Source organism: Myripristis murdjan, chromosome 5, assembly GCF_902150065.1.
Source record: "Myripristis murdjan chromosome 5, fMyrMur1.1, whole genome shotgun sequence".
Taxonomy (NCBI): Eukaryota; Metazoa; Chordata; class Actinopteri; order Holocentriformes; family Holocentridae; genus Myripristis; species Myripristis murdjan.
In genome coordinates this window covers 21,794,011-21,818,013 of record NC_043984.1, presented here as the reverse complement: position 1 = coordinate 21,818,013, position 24,003 = coordinate 21,794,011, and the positions used below count along the sequence as shown (strand labels likewise).

Below are 24,003 nucleotides of genomic sequence, written 5' to 3'. Positions count from 1 at the left end.
ACAGACAGAAAAACAGACAGGCTCTTACTAACACATGTAGGTTATCAGATTCATTCAAAACTTTAAATCTTGTTATGAGGATTTTTTTAAGTACATTAGCTTATTGTCATCAGTAGGTAAATCAAAGAACAATAATGCTCAAGCAGACATGTCATCTATGGAATTTTTGCAGAGTGCGACTCTGGTACAAGCGTCACGCTCGCAGACCATCACACACTGACTAAGCAAGTTGCTGATGAACTCGGAGAGTAGTTTCAGTACAGAGGCCTGAGTCAACTCAGGAATAACCGTGGAGACAGTCACTTCACACTCATGTGGCCTCTGGTCCCAAAGTCAAACAACAGAGAGAGAACACATAGAGAGGACTTTCTTCCACTTTTTTACTATTGTCCTTGATTTACAAACACATAGGGGTACACTGACTGAAATGCCAGACATACAGATAATCCAAAAAGGCTACCACTACATCAGAGAGGCAATACTTAATGTTTGATCTTCTGTCATCACTAAAAGCTTGTCTAATGTGCATAAATTACAGTATGTTGAAAATGTTATTATAGAATGTAGTTGTTGAATGATTGATTAAGAGATGCATCTGCAAACAGAGTACCTTTCTATATTCTTTGGGTCAAAGTCACTATTTCACCCTTGGTGTTAGTTCTGCTGTGAGTGTGTGTGGGTGTGTGTGTGTGTGTGTACATGCGTGTGCATATACAATAAGGGTGAAGCTGGCTAATATGCAGTTACGGTAACTTAGAGACTATAGGGCTGCTGCTGGTAAGTGGTGTATATGGGTCACGTTTTTGAGGTTAGTGCATGAGCCTGTCAAGTTGACACTCTAGTGATTCCCCACGTGTAGACGGCAACATTGCAGGATGTGAACTATTAGATACTCTACCGCTTACCCCTGACTGACAGTTGGTACATTACAACTGTGTCAGTAGAAGTATGCAGTGATCTGAGCTTATGGTCACAGCGGTTCATATTATCTTTGCTATATCATCATGAAAAAAAAGCAAGAGAAAGACTTATTATTAACAATTACATTTATTGGTCTGTTACAAAACCAAATGTGTTCAAATAAATACAAAAAAATTTATGTTAAATTAGTACAAATAAATATCACAGTAGTTTTGTTTTAAACATGATCCAACAGATTAACTTAGTTGCCTAAATACAACCACAATACAGCTCCCAGCAATGTCCCTGGCCTAGTATATATCACTACCTGGTACACAAAATAAGTTCCTAACTAATTATTTTAACATAATGTATCTTCAGCAGTTCATACAGTGTAACTCTTAAACTTTTTCACTGTACAGTGTATTTAACTCTTAAACTTTACGTTTCCATCACTGAAAGGCTTCTGACAGAGGTAATTTCACAGTGCAGTGCAGTGCAGTTAACAAACAGTAGCTGTGCATGGGTAGGGTTAGGGTTAGGGTTAGGGTCAATATGAGCCAAAAGAAATTTGTCCTCAGGACAAAACGTATATTTAAGCCTGAGACACCCAAACAGCAGTTCAACAGTCTCAGGTAAGTAAAGCAACATCGAGCAACACTCATAAAAATCTGTTCTTCAAAAGTAAACAAGAGACTATTGTCTTTTTCCTGAGATTAATAAGGTCCTGGGTAGAGTCTGTATGTCTTTGAGGGGAGACCAGCTTATTGTGTCTGTCGTTTGGAAGCCAGGTATGTCTCTATGTAGTTAAAGAACAGGTCCAGCTCGCCCATGGCCTTGTAAAGACCTTTACTCTCCATCTGTGGACAAAAGCACCACTTGGTTTACTAACACTGTGACAATACAAGCTTAAACATATGAACACTGAAAGACAAGTGAATAATTGAGCTGCAACATGACACCTGTGATTGGGATTTTTTTTTTTCGAAGATAACAGTGTAAGTTGGGCTTGAACCCCCGACATGGAGATCTTGACACTCACCTCAGTGTAAGTGGAGTTGAAGTCTTTGATGTCAAAGGGGCGCTGGCAGGAGAAGTAATTTCTCTGTAAGGAGGCAAACAAAGATACGAGGTTATTGCTGGAATACAAAGACTAACATATTGGTACATCGTGATGGACAGCACGCCTTCCCCTTTTGCTGCACCGGATGATGTGCAATTATGCACAGCGCTGCAGTTCAGGATTCACTGATTAATGCAACGTTATGTCCTGGCCTCTGAGCCATCACACAATTCTTCCCCTTTTCACAGGAGCCCATTTACTCTTAAAAGCGTGGGAAATTTGGGGAAGTTCTGGGACATTTTGGATGTGGTTGAAACAAGAATGTAACTGCAACACTGTCTGGGTTCACCTGAGGAAGACACCCTAAAAGTTTAACCCCATGATTGCTGCAGACTACTTGTCACTCCAGATTTACTATAGCTAAGCAGATTTTGGAAATTAGATGCAGAGACTCCACAATATTTGAGGGTTTAGTGAATTGACGACTCTGGTGCATATTAAAATTTGCCACATGTGCAGTCCTCTCTAACCACATTACTCAGTGGTGTAGTGGTAGCTGATGGGGTGGGTATACTACCGTTTTATACATTTAAATGTTTTTTTTTTTTTTTTTTTTTTTTTTTTTTTGGTTGATAGGTGGGTCCACTGTAAATGCCCAGAAAAAGATGTAGGTATACCTACGTATACCCTCCACTACAGCGCTGTCATTTCTCGACCAAGGCTGTTGAGTCACATTACTATCTGCTAGTCATTGCACTGCGTCGGAGGTGCACTGCGCGTAAAGAAATATGAAACTTTGAAACTTCCTATAGGCCTACATAGTGGGACAGCGGCAAGTCAGTGGTGCAGTAACCAGTAATTTAGTCCGACCTCTTTAATACCTGAGAAGTTACAGACCCAAATATGTAGGTTAAGGTAAGCCATTTGCAGGATACTCACGCATTTAATGACATCTCTTTTGAGCTCGTCGAAGATCTGCTGTATAGACTCCACACGATGCTTGAAGTGTTTGTTTTCCTCCGTCACTGCAGCCAGGGCTCCTGGCAAAACCGTCCTCAGGTAGAAGTCAAGTAAGCTGTTCATGGCATGGCAGCCATATGGGCTCTGATCAGGGAGCAGATAGATAGATTAGTTACATGACAACCGCGTTTCCTCACTCAGCCTGATTCTTATCTTTTTGTTGCACAGTGCTCTCCTGCACGCAGCTCACTCTGGAATGCGCACAGCAACTCTGACAAAAATATTTACTTCATCTGCTCGACTCACTTGAACAGCAGTGCAGATGTGAAAATAATAAATGATCTCCGCGGAGAGTTGTACTTACATTAAAGTAATTAAGAACGTTCTGGTCCAGCAGCGCTGTGTCCAAGTCGTCGTTGGCTTCCTGCCAGAAAAGCAGAAAACTGTTTATTATGTAAGACAGTAAGAACAGCCACGGTGACAGACAGGCAGACAAGTGCAAGACCGCAGCATCACCCGGAGACCCACAAGGTAAAGGCACTACTGCGGACACGTGGGCATCGCCAATTTATTTAAAGGATGCGTATTTATTCTTAGTTTCTGGTTGGGCTTGTGTACTTACATAGTAGTCTCTTATGTGGGAGAAGTGCTGTCTCAGTTCTCTGAGTCTGACAGGGAAGCCCTCCACGAAGCGGCAGCAATCGTTATTGCACACTGAGTTGTTCCACACACGGCCAAGAAGAGACAGCGCAGTGATGATGGACAGGAGCAGCGCAGGCGGAGACATGCTGGAGGGCTTGAGGCTGGAGAGGAGCTGGAGAGCTGGAGTGCTGGCAGCTGCTGGTTCAGTGGGCGTAGATGAGACCTGGTCCTCTGACCTCTCAGTGGAGAGTTCAAACTCTTCTTTGCAAGGTTTGGCTCAAGATCAAAAGGCATAGTCTGCCCTCTTGCCAGCCTTAATTTATATCCACCTTTACTAAAAGGGGAGGGGGGTTTACTGGAAAAAGTATATGCTTCATCCTTGTCATGTAGCAATGGCACATGCAAGGGAAAATTTGTAAGAATTCATAGATACTCCGCCCATGACATGGGGTTACTACGTATCAATTTCGTGGTAATGACAGTTTTTTTTTTTTTTTTTTTTTTTTTTTTTTCTGCAAAAGACGTCGGGTGGAAGCCTGGTAATGTTCTTTTTTTTTTTTTTTTTTTTTTTTTTAATCCACAGTAACGGCAATATACTGGCAAAGCAAAGACATTGCAATTCACATCAGGGTGGAAGACACTCTGTGCAGAGTAAGACTAGGTGGGTGATGATAGGGAGCAAGGCCACTGTCCATAGATCTTAAATTTTATTTTATTTTATTTTATTAACAATACTAGGCTATTCATGACATCCACCATCTGGCCTGTAGTCCAGCCTATACCCAGTAAACTAAATCACCCAATTCAACTTCAATGAGGAATTGGAGTTGTCATTTACACACAATTATTAATTTTTTTTTATTTATATATTTATTTTTTTGACCTGCAGGCAATGCTGTAATTTACGTCACATTATTCATTACATATTCATTTTTAAGGGGCTGAGGCACTTGTGCCACCCCGAGAGATGGAGAGATGGAGAGATGGTGCTTGATTGTGGTTAGACTTGGGTGACGTTGTGGATTCATTCTGTATGTCAGAGGAACGTAAATAGTGAGATAAGGGTAAAGGAAGATTTTTCTCTATTTCCTGTGCTGTAAGTAAGTGACCATGCAGCCTTCCAGGGGTTCTATTTTCTTCACCATAAAGCACAGAGAATTGTGGGGTTCACACATGTGAGACAACTCATTGTGTAGAAAACATGGAATGGACAAGGGTAGCTCGTAGGGGGTGTTTCCCCTCCACTATGATTTCTCATCTATGGAATGTCCACTCCTTCAACACCACTGTCTGCACACTACAGCCGGTATCCATTTGTTTTTGGCAATATCGGGAGTTTGAGAATTGTCCAGAGAACTGTTTCGAGTGATCAGCAGTCGTACTTTAATGCAAGTAATGCTATTGATAATATGTGACAAAAAAGATGAGTCAGCAGTAACCAACTTACTGGAATCCCCTCCACCCCCCTCACCCCACCAGCTCTGGCACTGGCGAACTGTAGCACAGTGTGTGTGTGTGTGTGTGTGTGTGTGTGTGAGTGAGAAAGAGAGAGAGAGAGAGAGAGAGAGAGAGTGAGAGTCAGTCTAAAGAATCAGGAGGTTTTAACTAGTGTTTTAGCCAAGACTGGACTGATTAGGTGTCTCACTACTGACATACAAACACACATTCAAGAGAACAGGAAGCTGTTGTGTGTGTGTGTGTTTGTGTGTGTGTGTGTGTGTGTGTGTGTGTGTGTGTGTGTGTGTGTGTGTGTGTGTGTGTGCGTGTGTGTGTGTGTGTGTGATTTGGGTTGATTTTATATAGAATTTTTTTTGTATGTTTTGACCCAAATATTTTATGTATTTGTATCAATAAAATGTGTAAGCAACACGGTTAGAAAGATCACTGGCACGGGGATGCCTGCACATTTGTGCATGCATGTCAGTGATCAGTTTTGTGATTCAGTAACCAACTAAGCCTCACAGTGCAGCTGCATCTTTTGATGCTGTTGTTCAGTGTGTTGGTGATGGTTGCTTTGTGTGCGTGTTGAAAGTAGGGTTGTCATCCTTATTCATAAGATGACCAGATGTGTCATTACGTGTCACATTGTTATTTTCTATCTCATATTTGTTTTTTAGTCATTGTGGCACTCTCCTACAGGCAGCTCATAACCAACCAATAGGCCTGAGCTGAGTAATAACTTCAACTCTGATGTAAAGTAAGGGGACCCCCCACTGCCACCACCTCCACCCCCTTAAGCCCCCACCCCGACGTTCCTTGACGCCATGCTTTACAAGGCATGAAATGAAATGAAACAGCTAAGAAAGTCATGATATACCAGAGTAAGACAATCCAAGGGTTGTTTCTCTGGAGAAAATGGTCAAATTCTCATGCTGATTTTACATGAAACTCATTTGTGCATTTGAGTAAATGAAAGGAAAAGTTAAACTCATAACTGTGTGATAATTCTGCTGTTCAGAGAGCTGTGGGTCACAGAAGTGTGAAGCTTTCACAGAATGTCTTTTCAAATAAGAGTATTCTGCTGACAGCAGAGTCCTGTGGCACCTGAACACACATTTCCTACTTCCCCTAACCCTGTAACCCCAACCCCAAACCCAAACATTCACTTGACCACTTTAAAAGAGCGTAAGAAAGGAAGTCACGCAGGCAGTTTGCCTTATTTCTGCAACTTTGCATGCATTAACTTTCAATTTACCATCAGCAGCAAGGTGAACCAAAAGTAATCTGTTTGATCATTCATTCCCAAGGTTCAGTGAATGAGAATTAGGTTTTTATTTTTAGGCTCGACTAGTTGAAGATGTAATTGGGTTTTGACATTATGAGAATCAGGTCGGTGTGTGATTTTTCTTTTCTTGTTGGCTGCGTCTATGCTTTGATTTGCTAATATTACTGAAACTATTGTAATCTGATTTGAGGTCAGCAGTACGAGAGGTACCAAGTGGGCTGACTCAGTGGCAACATGGTACTTAAGATCTTTTGTACAGGACGAAGCTGAAATAGAGAGAGCTGAGAAGCTTCCCATCAGCCAATTTTGTGTTAAATTGCACTTTACCGATGACAGTCAAACTAAACTGGCAGATGTTCCTTTACATGCTTGTGCTGATCACATCATCACTTGCTACAGCTGGCTCTACCAGGAACCAATCCTTCTCTCTCCACACACATGTGGTGCTACTGCTGGCTCATCAGCACCTTGGAAATAGGGTCAAAGCTTAGTCAGTTAAATCTTATCTCCTGTGTGTGTTGTCTATCACTGGAACTCAGCAGAGCACTCAGCACCAGAGCTGATCGGATAGATGTGGCGAGGGTTTCTCGATTAGGGTTTCTCTAGTCTTTTCCGTCAGTTTCACCACATACCACTGCTAAGAGTCTGCAGTCTGCAACACACAGCCTGGAGAATCTTGCTTTTGATATTGTATCCATTTGAATTAATCCAGTTTTTTGAATCTTACATGCAGTTTCACCTCATCTTAACCCTAATGTAAACACAGCCTCTATCCACTAACTGACAAATTCAAACGTTGGCTCTATCCTCGGTCTGCATGTTTACATGTGGATCGGAGCAGCTTTATCTATATCAATCCTTTTGACTGTGGCTTTCCTTTTGGTTTGCTCCGTTCGCACCAAGTGATCTGCACTGCAACGTATAGTTATATTTCACCACATCATGCGTCACATCTTATGCCTGCTTGGTGTCTGCATGGTTGTATATTTGCAGATGTCTCCTTTAGAGGAAATCTATCTGTCTTTACAAATATATTTACCACACCTATACCATTGTTTCACTTTCATAGCAGTCCTCTATGTGTGTGTGTGTGTGTGTGTGTCTAAGTGCAGATATACACATGTATGCAGTCATGTATAATGTCAATATATTTTTTCATCCAGTTATGTTTTAATCAGCTGAAAGCTGTAAGGAGGAGAACAGGGTAGTGATGTGACATGCTGTATGTTGTAACAGTACACAGAAAATGCAATGTTTCTTTGAATTTCATTTGTGCTTCCTGTCACTGATGTGCTATTGTAGTTCACAGCCCTTTTGTGTCCTGCACATGAACTCTTAAGTCCATGGAAACTTTCCCACTGCTCAGCTGCACTGTCCTGACCCATCACAGTGACCCCCTGCCCCCACTGGCTCTAAACAACTGCACCCATGTGGGAGGTCAAAAGAGCCCCTTTCAAAATCAGGCCTGTTTTATGACACAAAACCTGGGAGCCATATTTCACCTGACCCACAAATATATGACCTGATTTACCAACCGAGAGAGAAGGAAGACCAGATTCAATACTCAGAAACCTTGGAAAGCTCAAAGATTCGAAAACCTCATCATTTATTTCAGAGCTAATTGAGGCAAATCAGATGCAGTGCAGTGATGCAACCGAAAACTGAACAGTGCGTTGCGGATGCTGAATCAGCATCCTTCAGGACAAGATGAAACTCAGATATTTCCTTCACACGTGAACCTAAATTTGACCTGAATGTCAGTACTGACATCAAACCTGAACGGGGGCCAAACAGGCGCACATACATTTTTCAGTGCTAACAGGAAAGTGTTAAAAGATTTTCCTTCAGCCTGATTCAGTCTTTTTTTTTGCCTTAACCCCCCCATGCTTGAATGTTTTCCAGCCATGTGAATAATTGTTTCTTTTTTCCTACTCCTTACATGTAGAAATGAGGCACCCTGCCCCCCCACCCCCCACCCCCCACCCCCACCCCAAACTAAACTCTTTATTCATTTTATAACTTATCCATTGCAATAGACATGAGGTCTGAAGAATAAAGCATCTATTTTCATAGATATTTAACATTTTTATATAGTTTTACAATTTTTTATGGCTTAATTAAAAACTGATATTTTTTGTTAAAAAGAACTGTAAACCACTGAATAATGAATTATTTAATTGGAAAACAAGATATGCAAAACAAAAACATTAACTTGTATTAGTATAAATACAAGTCAAAATGCTGACTGTATTTATGCTAACTTATACTAACTAAACTGTATGACAACTTCATACACATTCACTTGCATCTGATTGGTTTGTTAGGGTCTATTAAGTAAGTAATCAGAAGATAGTAATGTCAATCATATTGTATTTTTGCTTTAAAAAAACATTACCAAACACGTGACGTCCACTGCAGCTGATGCCGGATCTGAATGGGGTTTTAATTGGAACTTGGTGGGAAAAAAAGTCATAACTCAAAATTCTGCTAAGATCACTTTTGTAAAAGTTTATTATGCAGTTTGGCAGCATTGCTCTGTTCTTGAGCTCCCTGTCTGTCCGGAGAGAGCAGCAACAGATCTCATCAAACTGTGTGACAGAAACGAGCCTGTGGCAACAAAGACACTGAAACTATAACTGATAGAAGAGCACACAGCCATTCAACTCCTCTGACTTGCAAGTTACAATAAACGTAGGTGTATCTGGCAGAACGAGCAACAATAAGCCAACACAAATATACAAAATATGAAGTTGAACATGAAGGTAGAGCTGAGGTTGAAAATTTTGTGGTATGCGCAAGCAAATGTACTGTATGAGCGGTAGAGTGTTTTTAAATAAACTGTGAGATTACACCCAATGCAGTCAGCTATGAGCAGTGGCAGTCATAGTCAGCTGAGTGGTCAGATGATAGATTTTATGTTTGATCAGCTGGGGATCAGCTGCCAGTCATGAAGTGGCCTGTCAGAACTTGCTAGTTTCTGTATTATCGCTGTGTATCCCCAGTGAGCCCTGGTGCACCAGCTTATTCATATTTTTAGAGTATTTTTGTTTCTTTTTTTTTTTTTTTTGTTTAATTGCAGCTGATGAAACAAGTTCTGTGTATACTTGTTACTAGTTTTGTTAACAGAATAGGATTGTAAGATCCATCACATGCCTTTTGTTACAACAATTCATATGCTTCAGTTCAATACTTAAAATCAAACATGTATTTGCTTCAGTACTTTACTTTAACTAGCTCTAAGCACTGTGTTTACATGTCACTCTATGCAAGTACGTAAGCACATGCCTACATGTGTTAACCGCACTTATGTAAGCACCGCTCCCTCCGACAGCTCATGTTTTCCCATGGTTCATCGAACATCATAATGCTGAATTAGTGAAAGTAAAAATCACCCAGTTTCTGTATGTCATTTTAAGTGATGAATCATAGTTTCAGCAGTTTTATTCATAGGCTATTTTAGTCTTTTTCAGGTGCTCAGATGCAAAACGGTGAAATGACCTGCTTTGTCTGAAAAAAATGAAAACAGTACCCCCCCATACTAAAGCCATCAGGCTGGTGCTCACCACCAGTAGATGGCAATGTGAAGTTACAGTACAAGAGGAAGTTGAAGACCAAAATACCAAAAATACATACATATTCCTGTTGAATACAAACTTTATTTTGAACTCTGAAATTTGTAGCGTCTGTATAATGTTTTTACAAAATGAACATAAACATTCAGCACCTTTGAAGTTTTCTTTTACAGAAGATATAAATACATTAAAAAATTACTTTATGTTGTCTGAATTATAAATATTGCATCATACAGTGCAGTCCACATATCAGTGGATAACAAATACAGTGAATTCATTCTTGTGCAGAATAGAGCAGTGTGAAATGGCACAGTAATGACATTCATATATTTAATCTACACTGCTCACATGTAGTATTAAGCTAAGTATAAAATCTTTGAAGTTAAAGGTTTCATCTGCTGTTTGGGTTTCTGTCTGATCATGTGTGTGTGGTCTCCAGCCAGTCCAGCACAGTGTGCAGTTCTCCCACGGCCTTCACTGCCGCCTGCTTTGTGTCCAGCTGCAAGGAGGACAGAGAAACAGAGAAATGAATGATTGGCATGAGGCATCGTTTGTTGTTATATTTTGGTAAAGCCCCCTAAAACATGCAGTGCGCTGACATTAACAGAACATTAAGAGTTAAAATCATTTGCCAAGTCAGATTCCAAAATAAATTAATAAAAACAGGTTTCCATCAAAGTAAACACTATCGCTCAGTATTATTGGCATTACTAGACAGGAAAACAAAGCAACATTTTTGGGGATGTAATTATGCCTTCTTTCAAAATAACAAGTTATGATCTTCAGATGACAAAAACAGATGAATTTCATTTTCGGGGAAAATGAATGAATTTTTTGTTTTGTTTTGTTTTGTTTTGTTTTTTTGACTGCATTGCCATATTTTGAGGGTGAACACTGATAACAGAAGAATGACACCTAGTTACATAGACTTATGGCAGGCTCTGTGGTGCATTTTGTTTTCCTAAGATATTTTTAGGTTGTAGCTGATATTAAGGCAGGCAGTAATCATTCATTTGTAAGAGCCACAGTTTTGCAGGAAGCAAGAGAAAGTGGTATAGAAGCTATTAATACTAATATCATATTAAAAGATGTCCATAACTGCTGAAAACCCACTAAAATCATTTGAAAGCTATGCAGAGGCAGACAGGCAGGTGGTTATTGTCTGTTCAGTACTGTACCTTGATAAACTCAGCATGCAGGGAGTCGATTTTTCTCAGGGTTTCCTCTCCACAGTGGCAATGCTGAACAAAAGAACACAATTAGTGCAAGGGAATAAATACTTGCATGTAATATTCATCATCACTGAATTGATGACTCACACAGAGTTTAATGTCTCTCCTGATGCTGATGAAAGCGTTGGCCAGCGCGCTGACAGAGCGTTGGTGCTGTGACTCAGAGCCGGTGTAGTTGTTGAACACTCTCTCGACGTAGAAACGTAGCAGAAGGCCCAAGAAGCAACATCTGTCTCCCTCCTGGCAGAGACAGAGACACAGGGCAGAGAAACGTCTGTCAGATGGTGAAACATTCGAAATGGATGGAAGGCATTTAACCGACACTGTACGCACAAACAAAACAAGCACTCACCTGAATGTCATTCATCAGTGATTTCTCCAGAAGTTTCACTGCCAATTCATTGTCTCCTGCTATCTACAGATTTAAAGCCACAGAAAAAAAAGAAGTGAACCCTTTCTTATATAAAGTGGTGGTCGATGAGGTTGCGGCATTTTGATGTTGGGTTTGTGGTTGTGTGTGTCTGGATGTGTGAAGCCTATGGGTTTGGGTGTGCTAGACTCACAGCATTTGGGCGTATGTCAGCGTAGTACTGCCGCAGTTCATGTATGTGAACAGTGACAGCGCAGCTGCCCAGATGCAGACGGCGACTCTCCACAGGCCGACTCCCACAGCTCAACAGGAGCAGCAGAGACAGAGAGCAGACAGACACCTTCATCGCTACAGCAACCTGGGGGGAAACCGGACACAAAGAACCTGCTTCAGATTGGTTCACCCATCTATGATACTGTCACTTTTATTTAGAGCCAGTCTGTTATCAGTGAATGGTATCATATATCAGGTCATTCATCACTCGTGGGTTTGTTTGACGTGAGCATTGCTGACTGTTTCTTCCCTCCATCACCCCCTGCTACTGTGTATTTACATCCATACATCCTACAGACTAATTCCTGCTGTGTGATTAATTGATAAGTCTCTTACAGGTGACTCACCACATTTACAACACTTTCCTACACATGAGAGAGTTGATTATAATATGCAGGAAACTCATCAAGTATTAAATATTGGCAAGTTCTTAATTTTTTATTTTATTTTATTTTATTTTATTTTATATTTCTACTTAGAAAATTAATTTCAGACCCCCTCTCAATAACCAGCCCACACCTGCGTGCAATTGTTTGAACTGATTCCTATTATTGTAAATGATTGATGTTACTGTTGTTTTTATTTTTGGTTTTGTTTTGTTTTCTATTTATCTGTTTATGTCTATTTTTTCTGTTTTGGGGTTAGGGTTGTTTTTTGGTGCCTATTGTAATCTCAGCAACAACCAAAACCCTCAGTGTTCCTCTGTGCTTTAAATAAAGGTGTTCAATATATACTGGCCGAGTATATCTGCTTCATTAGTTGACGCCTGTTTAACGTCTCGGCTCAGTTTTTCAGTATATTTCTGTCATAACCAGGGAAAGTGCTGCCGCAAGTCCACCCAACAGCCAAGCAAATGGCTTACAAGATGTTCACATCACCTCAATCCACCATCAGCCGTGACCCTCCACCATGACCTGAACCCTGAGCCCTGCACCAGCACCGTGTGTGTTCAGACTCACCTGTGTGTGTTACACTCAGAGGAAAAGTCCTGGTAAAGATGTGTCTCTGTGTGTCCATGCTGGCTCCTCTTATAGTGGAGCAAGGGGGATTTTGCCAAGTGCTGCTCAGGTAACACACACACAGAGACACACACACACGTACATGCACGCGAAAAAAATTAGTTTACAGGAGGAGGAAGTGTAGCACAATTAGGGGAATTGCCAGCTGATGTCTCAACAGCTTATTTAAAGACAGGAAAAATTGATGATCAAAGCCTGTGGGCTGATGTTCTTGTTGTACACGGCATGAAACAATGCTTACGTTACACAGTAATGTGTTTTATCATAATTTTCCACTTCTGCTTTCAGTCAGATCACTCTGAGCGAGCTAGCAAAATACATTTGTGTTCAGGTGAAATTTCAATATCTCAAGTCCTCTAAATTGCTATACATCAGTTGAGGGAAGCATATCACCTGAAAATCATAATATCCTGTAAATGCAGAGGATCCCTCAAAAGCACTACAGTCAGCTTTCAATATTTTTGCAAGAGTAAATGTCTATTTTTGTGATATTCACATATCTATATGGCAGAGATGACAGATGGATATCTCCTTTTGGAATAAAGCTAATGTGGTTTCAATTTAAACATATGAACACATACGTCTAGAGAGTTATCCATCATGACAAACAGTAGAATAAAACATTCATGAGACACAGCACGTCTTCAGCACTGTGTGACAGATTCCTCTACACTTCCGCCTCATTCTCATGAGGCTCACTGTCACTGGCAGAGTTCCCTACTGTCAGACAGGTCCTTATTGGAAATACTTACCCGACCTGTTTGTCCATACAGGCTAACGTTTTGATGACTGCTGAAAATTGACTTACAGTGGAAAGAAATGGTGCAGCAAGTCCAATAAAACAGGAATGACCAGAATTCAAGGAATAATATTAATTGCATCCATTACATCTATAGTGATATTATAATAATTATGCAACTGTAGGGATTCCACTTCCCTCCAGGAAGAAAAATATCTGTGTATGTCATACCCATGAGTGACAACTCTTGACTTCTGCTTAATGTGTCTCTGCAACCAATAGAGGGCGTCATGGTGCTGTTTGAACCTGAAAACTTCCAGGTGCCAGATGTGATTGTCCTTGGCATTGTCCACTGCAGCTGGCAGAGACGTCTAATCACTCTGAAAAACAGTTTGAAGTATGGTCCCTTTCCTCCCCTTTTTCTTGACACTTTCATTTATTGCCACCTTTAAACACCAAATGCACAAAATATTAAAGACTCCTCAATTCTTAGTTGCAGCCCCTTTTGTGCGATGTACATCTCCAAATCTTTCAAAGCTCAAAAATCGTCCTGCTTTTTATCTCTATTTCCTCCTCTGTGATCAGTATAGTACGGGAAAATGCTAAGTTAAAATGGGTTGGCATGGATTTATCCTAACACTATACTTCTATGAGAGTAATAAGTGCCCCTAATAATTTATGTATTCAGTACATACTCAGAGAGGGGATACTTAGCATCTTGGCACTGAAGTAAAAGGCCTAATTTCATCAGTTTAGCTTGCAGTTATTGTTGCTGATCACTTACACAGGACCGTGTGGATAAATTTGTGTGCATGACTCTCTGACTCAAAATAATATATCTCATGCATATTAATTAAAGGGTTTATTAAAGGAATACTCCAACATTTTGGGCAGAATACCCTTTTTTCTGACTTATGCAGACTGAGACAAGATGTTGGATACCGTTTTCGCCTCTGTGTGTCCACTGGTTTGATTCCAGCTGGTAGCATTTTGTGTTTGCTTAGCATAAAGACAGTCATTAGCTTAGCTTCATAAAAGTGAAAAAAATAAACCTTACAGCGACTCTGCAGCTGTCTTATTTACACAGAGATATAGCAAATACATATCTTGAATAAATAAGAGAGACATTTAAGGAAAAGATGGTGGAAGTTGGAAAAAGGGTATTTTGGAGTATTGGAGTATTCCTTTACAGGACGTTAAGTAAAATATTTATTTCAACATGTGTGATTTTCTCAGAAGTCGGTAAAACACAAAGTTTTTGGTCCTACTGACACAGAGCTAACAGAGGAGGTGTGTTTCAGAGGGGAGAGACGTAAGAAATTCCAGTGAAATGTATGACAACCTTTCAATTACCATAAACATGGATGATCAAAGAAAATGTTTTATTTTCTATAATTTGTACAAAGCTGCTTTATACATAAAATAATAAAATGACATTTTTACATGGAGTACCTTGAAAATCACAGGCACATGTGGGACAGGTTCAACTACATGGTAGTTATGTTTTCACCAAGTTCTCCTTACATCCACAGCAGTTTGTTCCCATGGTGACAACTCTGCTCCAGTCACCCCTGCTACTCTTACGTTATGTGCTATTCGTAATGCTGCCATGAGCGTAACTACCTTCAGTATCTGTAGCATGTCTGTCTATGTACCTGTATTTTCAGGCTTTACTTATTCTAGCCTTTGCTACGTCTGTATAATTATAAACAAAAACTTACAGATAAAACTGCAGCTCCTAGAAAAACATTATCTTAAATGCTGGCACATCCACACTTCAAGAAGACCAAACTAGTTGGTTTTTATGTCGATTTTTACCTCTGTAATGTCTGATTTTCAAGAATCTGGCAGCAAGGAACTTAATTATCAAAGTTAATCATCTTAAACTTTCAAAGTTTTACACATTTGATTTTTTATTAAGGTCCCTCTGTCAATTATGCAATTCTACAGTATGTAAGTGTAGCTATACCTTTTGCTTATATTTAAATAAGCACCCCTTGCTTTTACCTCAGTCTGTACACAGTAATTGTGTGTGTGTGTGTGTGTGTGTGTGTGTGTGTGTGTGTGTGTGTGTGTGTGTGCAAAATGTGCATGCATATGTGTATGTGTGAGACTGTGTGTATTTGTGTGGCCTCCAGGCACAGCTTCTTCTAAATGACAATAGAGTGCAGGTGTCTGAAGCACATGATGACATCCAGAGGAATGGGTGGGTGCAGGTGATTTCCGTCCAGACGCAGGTACCTGAGGGATCAGCAGTTTTAGTAACACTGACACTTCACATGCCATTGCTATGACTCCCATTTCCATAATCCTCCTGAATTTCCCCGGCTTGTTTTCTTTGATCCAATTTAGTTCTTGTCAAAGACTGCCACCATACCAGTTTGTGTGGCTGAGATGTGATGTGATGTGACTCACCTTAATCTGGGCGCCAGGCTGAGATCACTCAGATCAGCGTGCAGACTATATGGGCAGATCTGGGTGCCATTGATACCTGTCAGATACACAGACAAGCAGTTGCTCACAATCACACACTTCACCAGGATTTTCTCAAAAATATCTGCCAGTGGACTGAGATAATTTTGCTTGTTTATAATATGCATTTTTTTGTGCGGCAGTTTTCAGAACATAGTTGCAAAATGATTCACAAACAAGAAACATACAAAAAACATTGTTCAAGCAAATAAAACAAAGGCTATATCCCCAAAACGACCTTAAGTTTGGCTTTGTGGTGGCACTAGATGAGAGGAAAGATCATGGAGTCACCAAAATTCATATGGTTCTTCCACTAGGGGTCATGAATGAGCACAGCAACTTAGAGAGGTTTTGAATAAAAAAAGTATTTGCAAGTTTGGCCTGGTTGTGGCATTAGAGTAAAGGTCATGGGGTCACCAAAATCGATAGGATTCTCCCTCTAGGAGTCCTGAATATTCACAGCAAGTTCGGAAAGATTTGAATAAATTATATTCAAATGCTCAAGTTCATAGCCAGAATCTGTAGATGCAGATGCAGAGGTGGTGGCTACTGTAGACCATGCAAATAATATCCCTGGCACCCTTTTTTGTGGAAATATAATGACTGAAAGGTTTTCCAAGAAAAGTGAGTGATTTAAAAGATGATTTTGTCAGCTACAGGTTCAGAAGGACACCATGTTAAGCATCAGAAGTCCTCTACAAAATCTTAAAACCAATGCTAAAATCGACAGGCTTCCAGTGAAGAGGTACCAGCGTATTTCCAATGTGTTTGTCCCTGTTGTGAGAATCTCAGAAAAAGGCACCTTACGTTATCATGATACTTGCATTAATGTTAGACACATATCTTCCAGCAATATCCCGCCATGTATTCTGAGAACGGTGCTGAACTCACTCTCAATGCTGTTGTCGTTGAGGTGCAGGTGTTCCAGGTGTCCGTTGAACAGAGGAACAGAAGCGAGCTGGTTGTGGGACAGCTGCAGGTCCAGCAGGGTGGATATGTTGAACACAGTCTTAGGAACTCCTTTATCACTCAGCTGGTTGTAGTTCAGCCTCACAAACGCCAGCTTAGTGAAGCCATTGAAGTAGTCTCTGAACAGACAGAGCACAATCTTGATATTTGACATAGATAGATGGATAGATAGATAGATGTACTTTATTGATCCCAAACTGGGACATACTGCCTATGTTAAATGTGTGTGGTGTGTGTGTATATATGTGCATCAACATGTGTGTTGTGTACTTGCCTTGGGATGTCATTAATGCGGTTCTTGTCCAGGAAGAGCTGTATGAGGCCACTGGGTACACCAGCGGGCATCTTTTTCAGGATGTTGTGGGCCAGATTGAGCTGCATCAGATTCTTCAGGTCCCTGAAGGTGTTCTTTCCCAGGTCGCTGTCACTCAGCTGAGAGGGAGAACATCAGTTACACACTTGGGAAATACTCCAGGGAGGCTTATTTCCAGTGATGCAGTTATAACCAATGGTATTTAAACAGTGTGGGTGTTTTAAATACCCCATGAAATGGACTCTTACTTTCTTGATTTTATGTATTTCCTGTTGAAACAGGATGTTTGGCAAGGACATAGTGCAGAGAAGGATCATTCACAACTGTAAACCAATAGGACAGACCCTCACCCTCAACCAATAGGATATCGGTTTGGGAGGGAGGCACAATTTTATTTAAAGGGATTGAAGGATAAAAGAGGATGTTTAAAGATTTGTGGAGGTTTTATTGGTTGACATTTTAATTTGCACCCACTAGTGCAAGATGATGTTTCTATTTAAGTGACTCTGTTTTACAGCAAGTAGAAGTCATATGAGGTCATTTTATGGGGACTTTAAAGGACCATATAAGTCCTATTTTGACTTCTGTCAGAAATATCAGCTGTTTAGAAGTCAAAGCTAACTTACCCCAGTTCACACCCAGTCATGTTAAAAAACTGCAGAAAAACTGCTGTGTCAAACTGGTTGAAGATAAAATAGCCGATGTGTAGCAACTTTCAAGTTTCACAGAGCAGTTTTTCACATCATTTTGAACATGATTGAGAGTGAATTCTTTACGCACTTATGCAACATTTGCGATATTTGTGACAGATAGTCTGGCCTTTTAAGATGCTTCAGAAAGCCATATCAGAACAGAGAGGTTCACCTGGTTGTGGTACAGATCCAGCAGAGTCAGGTGCTCCATCTTGCTGAAGGCCCCAGGTGGGATCTTGGAAATAAGATTCCTGCCGAGGCGCAGCTGCTCGAGGCCTGCTGGGAGGGCTGAGGGGACCTCCTTCAGCTGGTTGCGCTGCATGTAGAGGTACAGCAGCCCTGGGACTTTCTCAAACACCTGCATGAGACACGGAGGATTGACGCTTTGGATGGTTTGAAGAAGTGTGGGAATCACAAATAGATCACTATTTAGATCATCTTTTCCTTAAAAAAAAAAAAAAAAAAAAAACAGATTTCATTTGTGTTGCTCCATTGTCTCTGTTAATATTGCTAGCTATAAGACATATAAACATATAAATGTTGTGGAATGTGAATAGAAAAATTCCCTGACCTGTTTGTCTATGCGTTGAATACGGTTGTTGGCCATGTTGACCCATCGCAGCTCGGTGGCATTGCGGAATGGATCTGCAGTCACTTCTGAAATGAAGTTGTTCTGCAGGTATAAGTAGTGGGTCCTGGATGGGATGAGAGGGATTCTACGGAGGTTACGGTTCTCGCAGTTGAGGGCATTCGGGTAGGACGGGGAGCAGAAACACTCCCGGGGGCAGTCAGGAAAGACGGAAGGTGGCCCCAGGATCGGTGGGGGGAAGTCTGTGGGTTCCTGGGGCTCAGGCTGCATTGGTGGAGGAGGCCGATGGACCGGGGGCTTCCTGGTCGTGGTTGGGCGCTTCGTGGGCTTTCGAGGTTTCAGTCGAGGTCTCTGTGACAATGCTGCCCCAATCAGGAGGAACAGAGCCAACGCAGAGAAGAGTCCCACACTGACCCTCATGGTCCTAAGAGCAACAAAAAGAGAGTGTTGATGCTCTTCACATATTACTCAGATGTCTACAGTTAAAGCTAGGAAAGAAAAAGCTAGATACACAGCTGAGCAGTCTCTTCCCAACACACCACTACAAACACTTGTTTTCTTGTTTTTTTCTTTATTTTTTAAAGATTTTTTTTTTTTTACATTTCTGCTTTATTTGATAGTGACAGTAGAGAAAGACAGGAAAGGCAGGGGACAGAATTTGAACCGAGTACGCTGCGATCAGGACTCAACCTTAACAAGAGGTACGTGCGCTTATCTGGTGAGCCACTGGGGCGCCCCACATTCATGATGTCTTAAAACTTTCTCCAGGTTCTCAAAGGTCTCAAAAATTCATTTTTAAAAAAACACAATACAAACTCACCTGCTGACTGAGTTTTCTGGGACCCACACCCCTTCAGTTTCTTTCTGCAGGTTATTGAATATGGCCCACTCATGCTGACCATACAGATAGCCCAATAACACACTTACCACTTATTTTTGAACAGAAAACACCAATCATGCAAGTTTCATGCAACTGAAACTTGTGGGGTTTCATCATTCAAACATGTTTTAAACCTGATGAACTTTTGGTATGTTACAAACCACAGAAGATTGATTAACTTTTCAGGCTACTCAGTCGAAAGGGGGCGTGACAGTGGACGTGGCATACCACAAAAAGTTACATAACCAGCGGATTAGTGTAACACCACAAAATTTTCTCCTGGGCTAAGGCACATATTAATTTCTCATGCTCATTAGGCCATGCCCACGTCCTCCCAGGCTTCCTCCACTACACTCTTGTTTTGTTTTGTTTTTGTTTTTTTTGCAGTTTCTCTACAGGGGGCCTTGTGGGGTGTCCTGACTCAGCATGTAGCTGCTAACAAGTTGGTTGACACATGGCCACACCCACTTCTGGGTGTACTTGTTATTACAGATTTCATTCATCCATTTGTTTGTTTATCTCTTAGCCTCATACCATGTTACTGCAAGTGAATGAAAAATTCTTTTGAGAGAGAAACGGGTGAAGACAAACAGTCCCAAGAAAGGTCTGTGAGATTTCTTTTGGATCGCAACCAATAAAAACAATGAGCCTGAGCACTGTCAAGTTACTAAGATCCTCAACTGTTTGTTGTCCTTTATGAGACTCACTTGTAACATGCCCTCTCTTTCTAACTATAGAAGCAGCCACTTAGGAACACCGGAAGCTGCCATCACTATGGTTGTGAGCAGTTCTTGATTTGAGGGGGGATGAGGGTGGATGGCATCCCCCCTGAAATAAAAAATGGTCAAAATCATCCACCCTGTAAAACTGCCATCCTCCCTTTTCCTCAAGTGAAAAAAATTGACCATCCCCCCTGAATTTTTTTACAACTCGACTACTGCTTGTGAGTGTGACCCCTCCTTGTGGTCCACACAACAGTTCATTGCTCCTGTATCAAATAAAAGCCGAAGGACGATGCTTTCAAATATAAGCAGGGAGGTTATCCACTGTTTCTGTAACGTCCTGCTGATCTCGAAAGAGAATTGTTAAGATATTTACATGAGAGCTAGAGTAGTCAGCTTCAATAAAACGTTTATATAAACCCTTTATTCTCTTTCAGACGTTCTATAACTAAAGTGTTGACCTGTAAGCAAGTGAGAGAGGAAGGTCAAACAAGCAGGAGAATTAGTGTCCCTCTCAGTGTCTTCAAAGTGGGTGCTCTGCCTAAAGCACAATGTCGTCTTCATAGAGAAAGTAGAGCAAAGTTAGAAATGTTATCTATGAGAGAGGTATCTGTTATAATTTACTGATAATTGCTTGAAGGAATGAATTCTTCCAGGAACACGTTTTTTGGTAATAATGTCAGGTAGACGTAGCCTACTGTGATTTGCTCTTCCAGTCTCAACAAATGGAAGAGTAGTGGTTTGTGGCAGACGGAAGCGAGCAAGAGAGAGAAAGAGAGAGTGTGCAAGCAAAAGAAAGAGCAAGCAATAAAGACTAGGACAGAATGATGTGATTAATTTGATTTAATTTGAGAGGAGGTGGGGCAGATACAGGGGAAGACATTCATGAGAGAGAGGAAGGAGGAGAGGGAAGGTTAGAGGATAAAGGCTCTATTGTCAGCGCTGGCCCAGAGGGAGCAGTTGTAGTGCGAAACACAACAAGTCACAACAAGGGTTAAGGCCCTTTTGACCCTGGAGAGGCCTGGCGGAAACAGGATCGAATCCCAGCGAGATACTGATGGAGGCAATATGTTACCATTTAAATACTGTAATGCTGCCAGCTCCCATATGTCTGCTGTTTTCTCTCATTTTCATTCCTTGTAGAGTGCCGTGACAGCTCTTCAATGACACTTAACCCTGCATCTTGTTAGTGTTGTGAAAAACTCTGTATTCTTATTCCAAGTAATGTGGATTAGTGAGTCCCTCCTTTGCCAGTGTTAAACTATATTTTAGTGTACTGACAATATGCAAACCCTAAGACACACCCAAAAAATCTGAACTTGCCCAAGGAACCAGCAAAATGAGCAGTGGGAGATGATTTGAGCCATATAATTGATAAATGTCTTAAATATGTGTGCCAGATGTGTGTGATATAGCTTAGTTATGGCTGTGTAAAATGAAATGACCTCCATGCCCCTCAAAACACAACCACAGGATGGGTGCAGCACAGAACCAGCACCAAGTGTGCAATATGGATGCATTAGTTGGAAGAGAAACACACACACACACACACACACACACACACACACACACACACACACACACACAAGCTTGTACACACAGAAATGAAAGAGGATGATGTGCAGATGTTTGACTAAACCATTGGGAACATTATGTTGCCATGGAGATAAACCCAGTTGGTTTTCAAGGCTTAGGGATTAGAGAAATACACATTTGTTTGTCTATATTACTACATCTCTTAATGCTAATTGTACTGTAAACACAGTGTGTGCATGCCCTGCCTGTGTTGTGCATTTTAATGCATCGACCTAAGCCAACTGTAAATAATCACAAAACGGCTGTCAAAATACAATGTGTTTTAGTATAAATACGGCATTAATTTCCAATCCCTTTGCTCTAGTTTGGAAAATTTCTGGCCCATTTGATAAGCATCACATATTATGAATCACTGGGCAAGAATGAGGCCTACAGCCGGAATCTGTCCCGCCTGGAAAAACAAATCTGAACTTTTCTCCCAGGCTGATGGTGTTCACTGGCACTGCCCCTCAGCGTGTGATTTTACTGGTCCCTCAGCCCCTCGCTCACAGCCACAACCAGGATGATCAGCTGTTCGTCCCTCAGTGCCGTTGTCACGCCCAGCAGTTTGACCCACAACTGTCATATCAGAGTTATAGAGGACTGGCTCAGTGGTTTATTGTTTGGGACCTCGATTAGCAAATCTTCAAATCTCAGGACAAAACACATCATTTGTTTCAGCAGCTCTGGCACTGATGCCTATAGTGCATCTCTGCAGTTCAGGTGCTCCTTGGCAGGCAGAGGGTGGCAACAATTACATAAGTCCTTCCCACCCACCTGGCATTTATTCCGGATTAGTGTTACAGCGTTGCCAAACATTTCCTCATGTGGGTGGGGAAATACTACAGCAGCAGGGCAAAAGTTGGAACTACATCTGTGGTAACTGTATCTGTATCTGCTTTCAGTTGACTAAAAAAGCCAATATATTACCAAGTTTCGATAAAACATGCAAACAAACAAAAAAAGAAAGAAAGAAATCTGTTTTGTTTTGTTTTGTTTTGCCTTTTCCTGTTTCACTATAGCAGGCTGACCTATGATCGACAATAATTTGCCTCCACATTCTTCACAAAGATGGATTTGAGTTTGAATTTAATTTGAGTTAAAGCCTCTAAAAAAAGTTAAAACCTCTGAAAATCAGCCCCGTTCATCCAGTGATTTACCACAGCCTGTGTTTTCAAAACTGTGCATGCCAGAGATTTTTTCATGCCTCCAGAACATTTTTCCTTCAGTTTTACTTTGGGTTGTTGGCTGACACTAATCCAGGAATATTACCCAACAGAATTTCTGAAGACAACCTAATTCACATGGCTGCATCATTGCAGAGCATGCAATATGAATTATAATCAGAAAACTTTCTTTAATATCTTATATACTTTCTATATTACAGTGTCTGCATGGCTCCATCTGATGTAAACTGCAGAGCTGCTGAAACTAGAGCAATGTAGCGTCCTCTGCCCCAGCCAAAGTCAGCAACAGACTTGTTTTCACAAGCAAAGCTACAGCAGTGGAGTGGCAGGAGAGGAGCAAAGCAAGAGAGTAAAGGAGCTCCCTGGAGGGAAGAGGACCACTTGCTATGGCACAGCGTTTCTATAGAAACACACAGGCATGGCTCAAGTGTGCCTCTGCCAAGATTATCCTTTGTACACACACACACACACACACACACCCCTTTCTATCTCTGTCTTCCTCTCTATCTGTCTGCCTGTCATACACAAACACAGTTCCTGTCCAGCTTGTGCTCATATCTTGTTGTTGAGCGTGCTGCATCCAAAACAGCCCCCTGGAAACAATAAATATTAATTCTTACCTGCCTCTGGTACCTGCCCTCTTTTGTCAAGTCACAAGTTTTGTGTCTTTTCTTCTCTCTGCCTCTCTTGCTCTTTTCTTACCCCTCCCTCCCTCCTCCTCTGTCTCTCAGTCTCTTTCTAACCCCCTCCCATCCATCCCTCCCTCTCCCTCTCTCTCTCCCCCTCCCTATCCCTTTCCCTCTCCCTCTCTCTTGGTAGCCAATCCTGCCTGTTGGGTCTGTTCCTTGGCTTCTTTCCCTCTGAAGGTCACAGTGGTCCTTTCTTTCCCCCCGTGCCCGACTCAGGGCCAATGAGATTTAATCTCAATTCCTTCTGAAAGACTACAGGCTCTTTAATGTGTCTGAACTGTGTCACAGTTTGTTGCCGGTGTAGTCTGCCCCAGCATGGGTGAGAAAAATTAGGAGAGCGTGGGTGTGGATGAGTGCATGTTTGCATGTGTATGTGTGTGTGTATAGATATGTCTCTATATGGTGGAGGAGGAGGAGGAA

General features: G+C 41.3%; 3 protein-coding genes across 4 annotated transcripts; all 3 read right to left on the bottom strand.

Annotated features, from left to right (window-relative positions):
- Nucleotides 1-1,364: 1,364 nt before the first annotated feature.
- il10 (interleukin 10) lies at nt 1,365-3,710 on the bottom strand. Its single transcript, XM_030052029.1, has 5 exons — nt 3,546-3,710; nt 3,288-3,347; nt 2,903-3,067; nt 1,943-2,005; nt 1,365-1,760 (listed from the first exon to the last, which is right to left on the bottom strand). The coding sequence occupies exons 1-5, from the start codon at nt 3,708-3,710 to the stop codon at nt 1,665-1,667; spliced, it is 549 nt and encodes a 182-aa protein (XP_029907889.1). The 3' UTR covers nt 1,365-1,664.
- A 1,575-nt stretch (nt 3,711-5,285) lies between these two features.
- On the bottom strand, nt 5,286-23,591 carry prelp (proline/arginine-rich end leucine-rich repeat protein). 2 transcript variants are annotated; one of them, XM_030052672.1, is made up of 8 exons: nt 23,515-23,591; nt 18,513-18,954; nt 18,114-18,299; nt 17,211-17,368; nt 16,859-17,055; nt 15,911-15,986; nt 15,627-15,736; nt 5,286-5,328 (listed from the first exon to the last, which is right to left on the bottom strand). In XM_030052672.1, the coding sequence occupies exons 2-7, from the start codon at nt 18,948-18,950 to the stop codon at nt 15,646-15,648; spliced, it is 1,146 nt and encodes a 381-aa protein (XP_029908532.1). In that variant the 5' UTR covers nt 18,951-18,954; nt 23,515-23,591; the 3' UTR covers nt 5,286-5,328; nt 15,627-15,645. The 2 variants fall into 2 exon arrangements, with proteins under 2 accessions (XP_029908532.1, XP_029908531.1); XM_030052671.1 differs by lacking the exon at nt 5,286-5,328 and having other exon boundaries at nt 14,866-15,736.
- On the bottom strand, nt 10,281-13,355 carry il19l (interleukin 19 like). The gene is made up of 6 exons (XM_030051655.1): nt 13,338-13,355; nt 11,658-11,822; nt 11,447-11,509; nt 11,182-11,334; nt 11,041-11,103; nt 10,281-10,361 (listed from the first exon to the last, which is right to left on the bottom strand). Exons 1-6 carry the CDS (start codon nt 13,353-13,355, stop codon nt 10,281-10,283), a joined length of 543 nt encoding a protein of 180 aa, XP_029907515.1.
- Nucleotides 23,592-24,003: the final 412 nt, after the last annotated feature.

Coding starts and splice junctions, on each gene's coding strand:
- il19l (XM_030051655.1), bottom strand. Junction 11,510..11,657: donor CTGACATACGCCCAAATGCT/GTGAGTCTAGCA, acceptor TTAAATCTGTAG/ATAGCAGGAGACAATGAATT. Junction 10,362..11,040: donor TGCATGCTGAGTTTATCAAG/GTACAGTACTGA, acceptor TCCTCCTTGCAG/CTGGACACAAAGCAGGCGGC.
- il10 (XM_030052029.1), bottom strand. CDS start 3,710: ATGTCTCCGCCTGCGCTGCTCCTGTCCATCATCACTGCGCTGTCTCTT. Junction 3,348..3,545: donor CCCACATAAGAGACTACTAT/GTAAGTACACAA, acceptor CTTTTCTGGCAG/GAAGCCAACGACGACTTGGA. Junction 3,068..3,287: donor ACGTTCTTAATTACTTTAAT/GTAAGTACAACT, acceptor CTCCCTGATCAG/AGCCCATATGGCTGCCATGC.
- prelp (XM_030052672.1), bottom strand. CDS start 18,950: ATGAGGGTCAGTGTGGGACTCTTCTCTGCGTTGGCTCTGTTCCTCCTG. Junction 18,300..18,512: donor TTCAACGCATAGACAAACAG/GTCAGGGAATTT, acceptor TGTCTCATGCAG/GTGTTTGAGAAAGTCCCAGG. Junction 17,369..18,113: donor TGGATCTGTACCACAACCAG/GTGAACCTCTCT, acceptor TCTCCCTCTCAG/CTGAGTGACAGCGACCTGGG.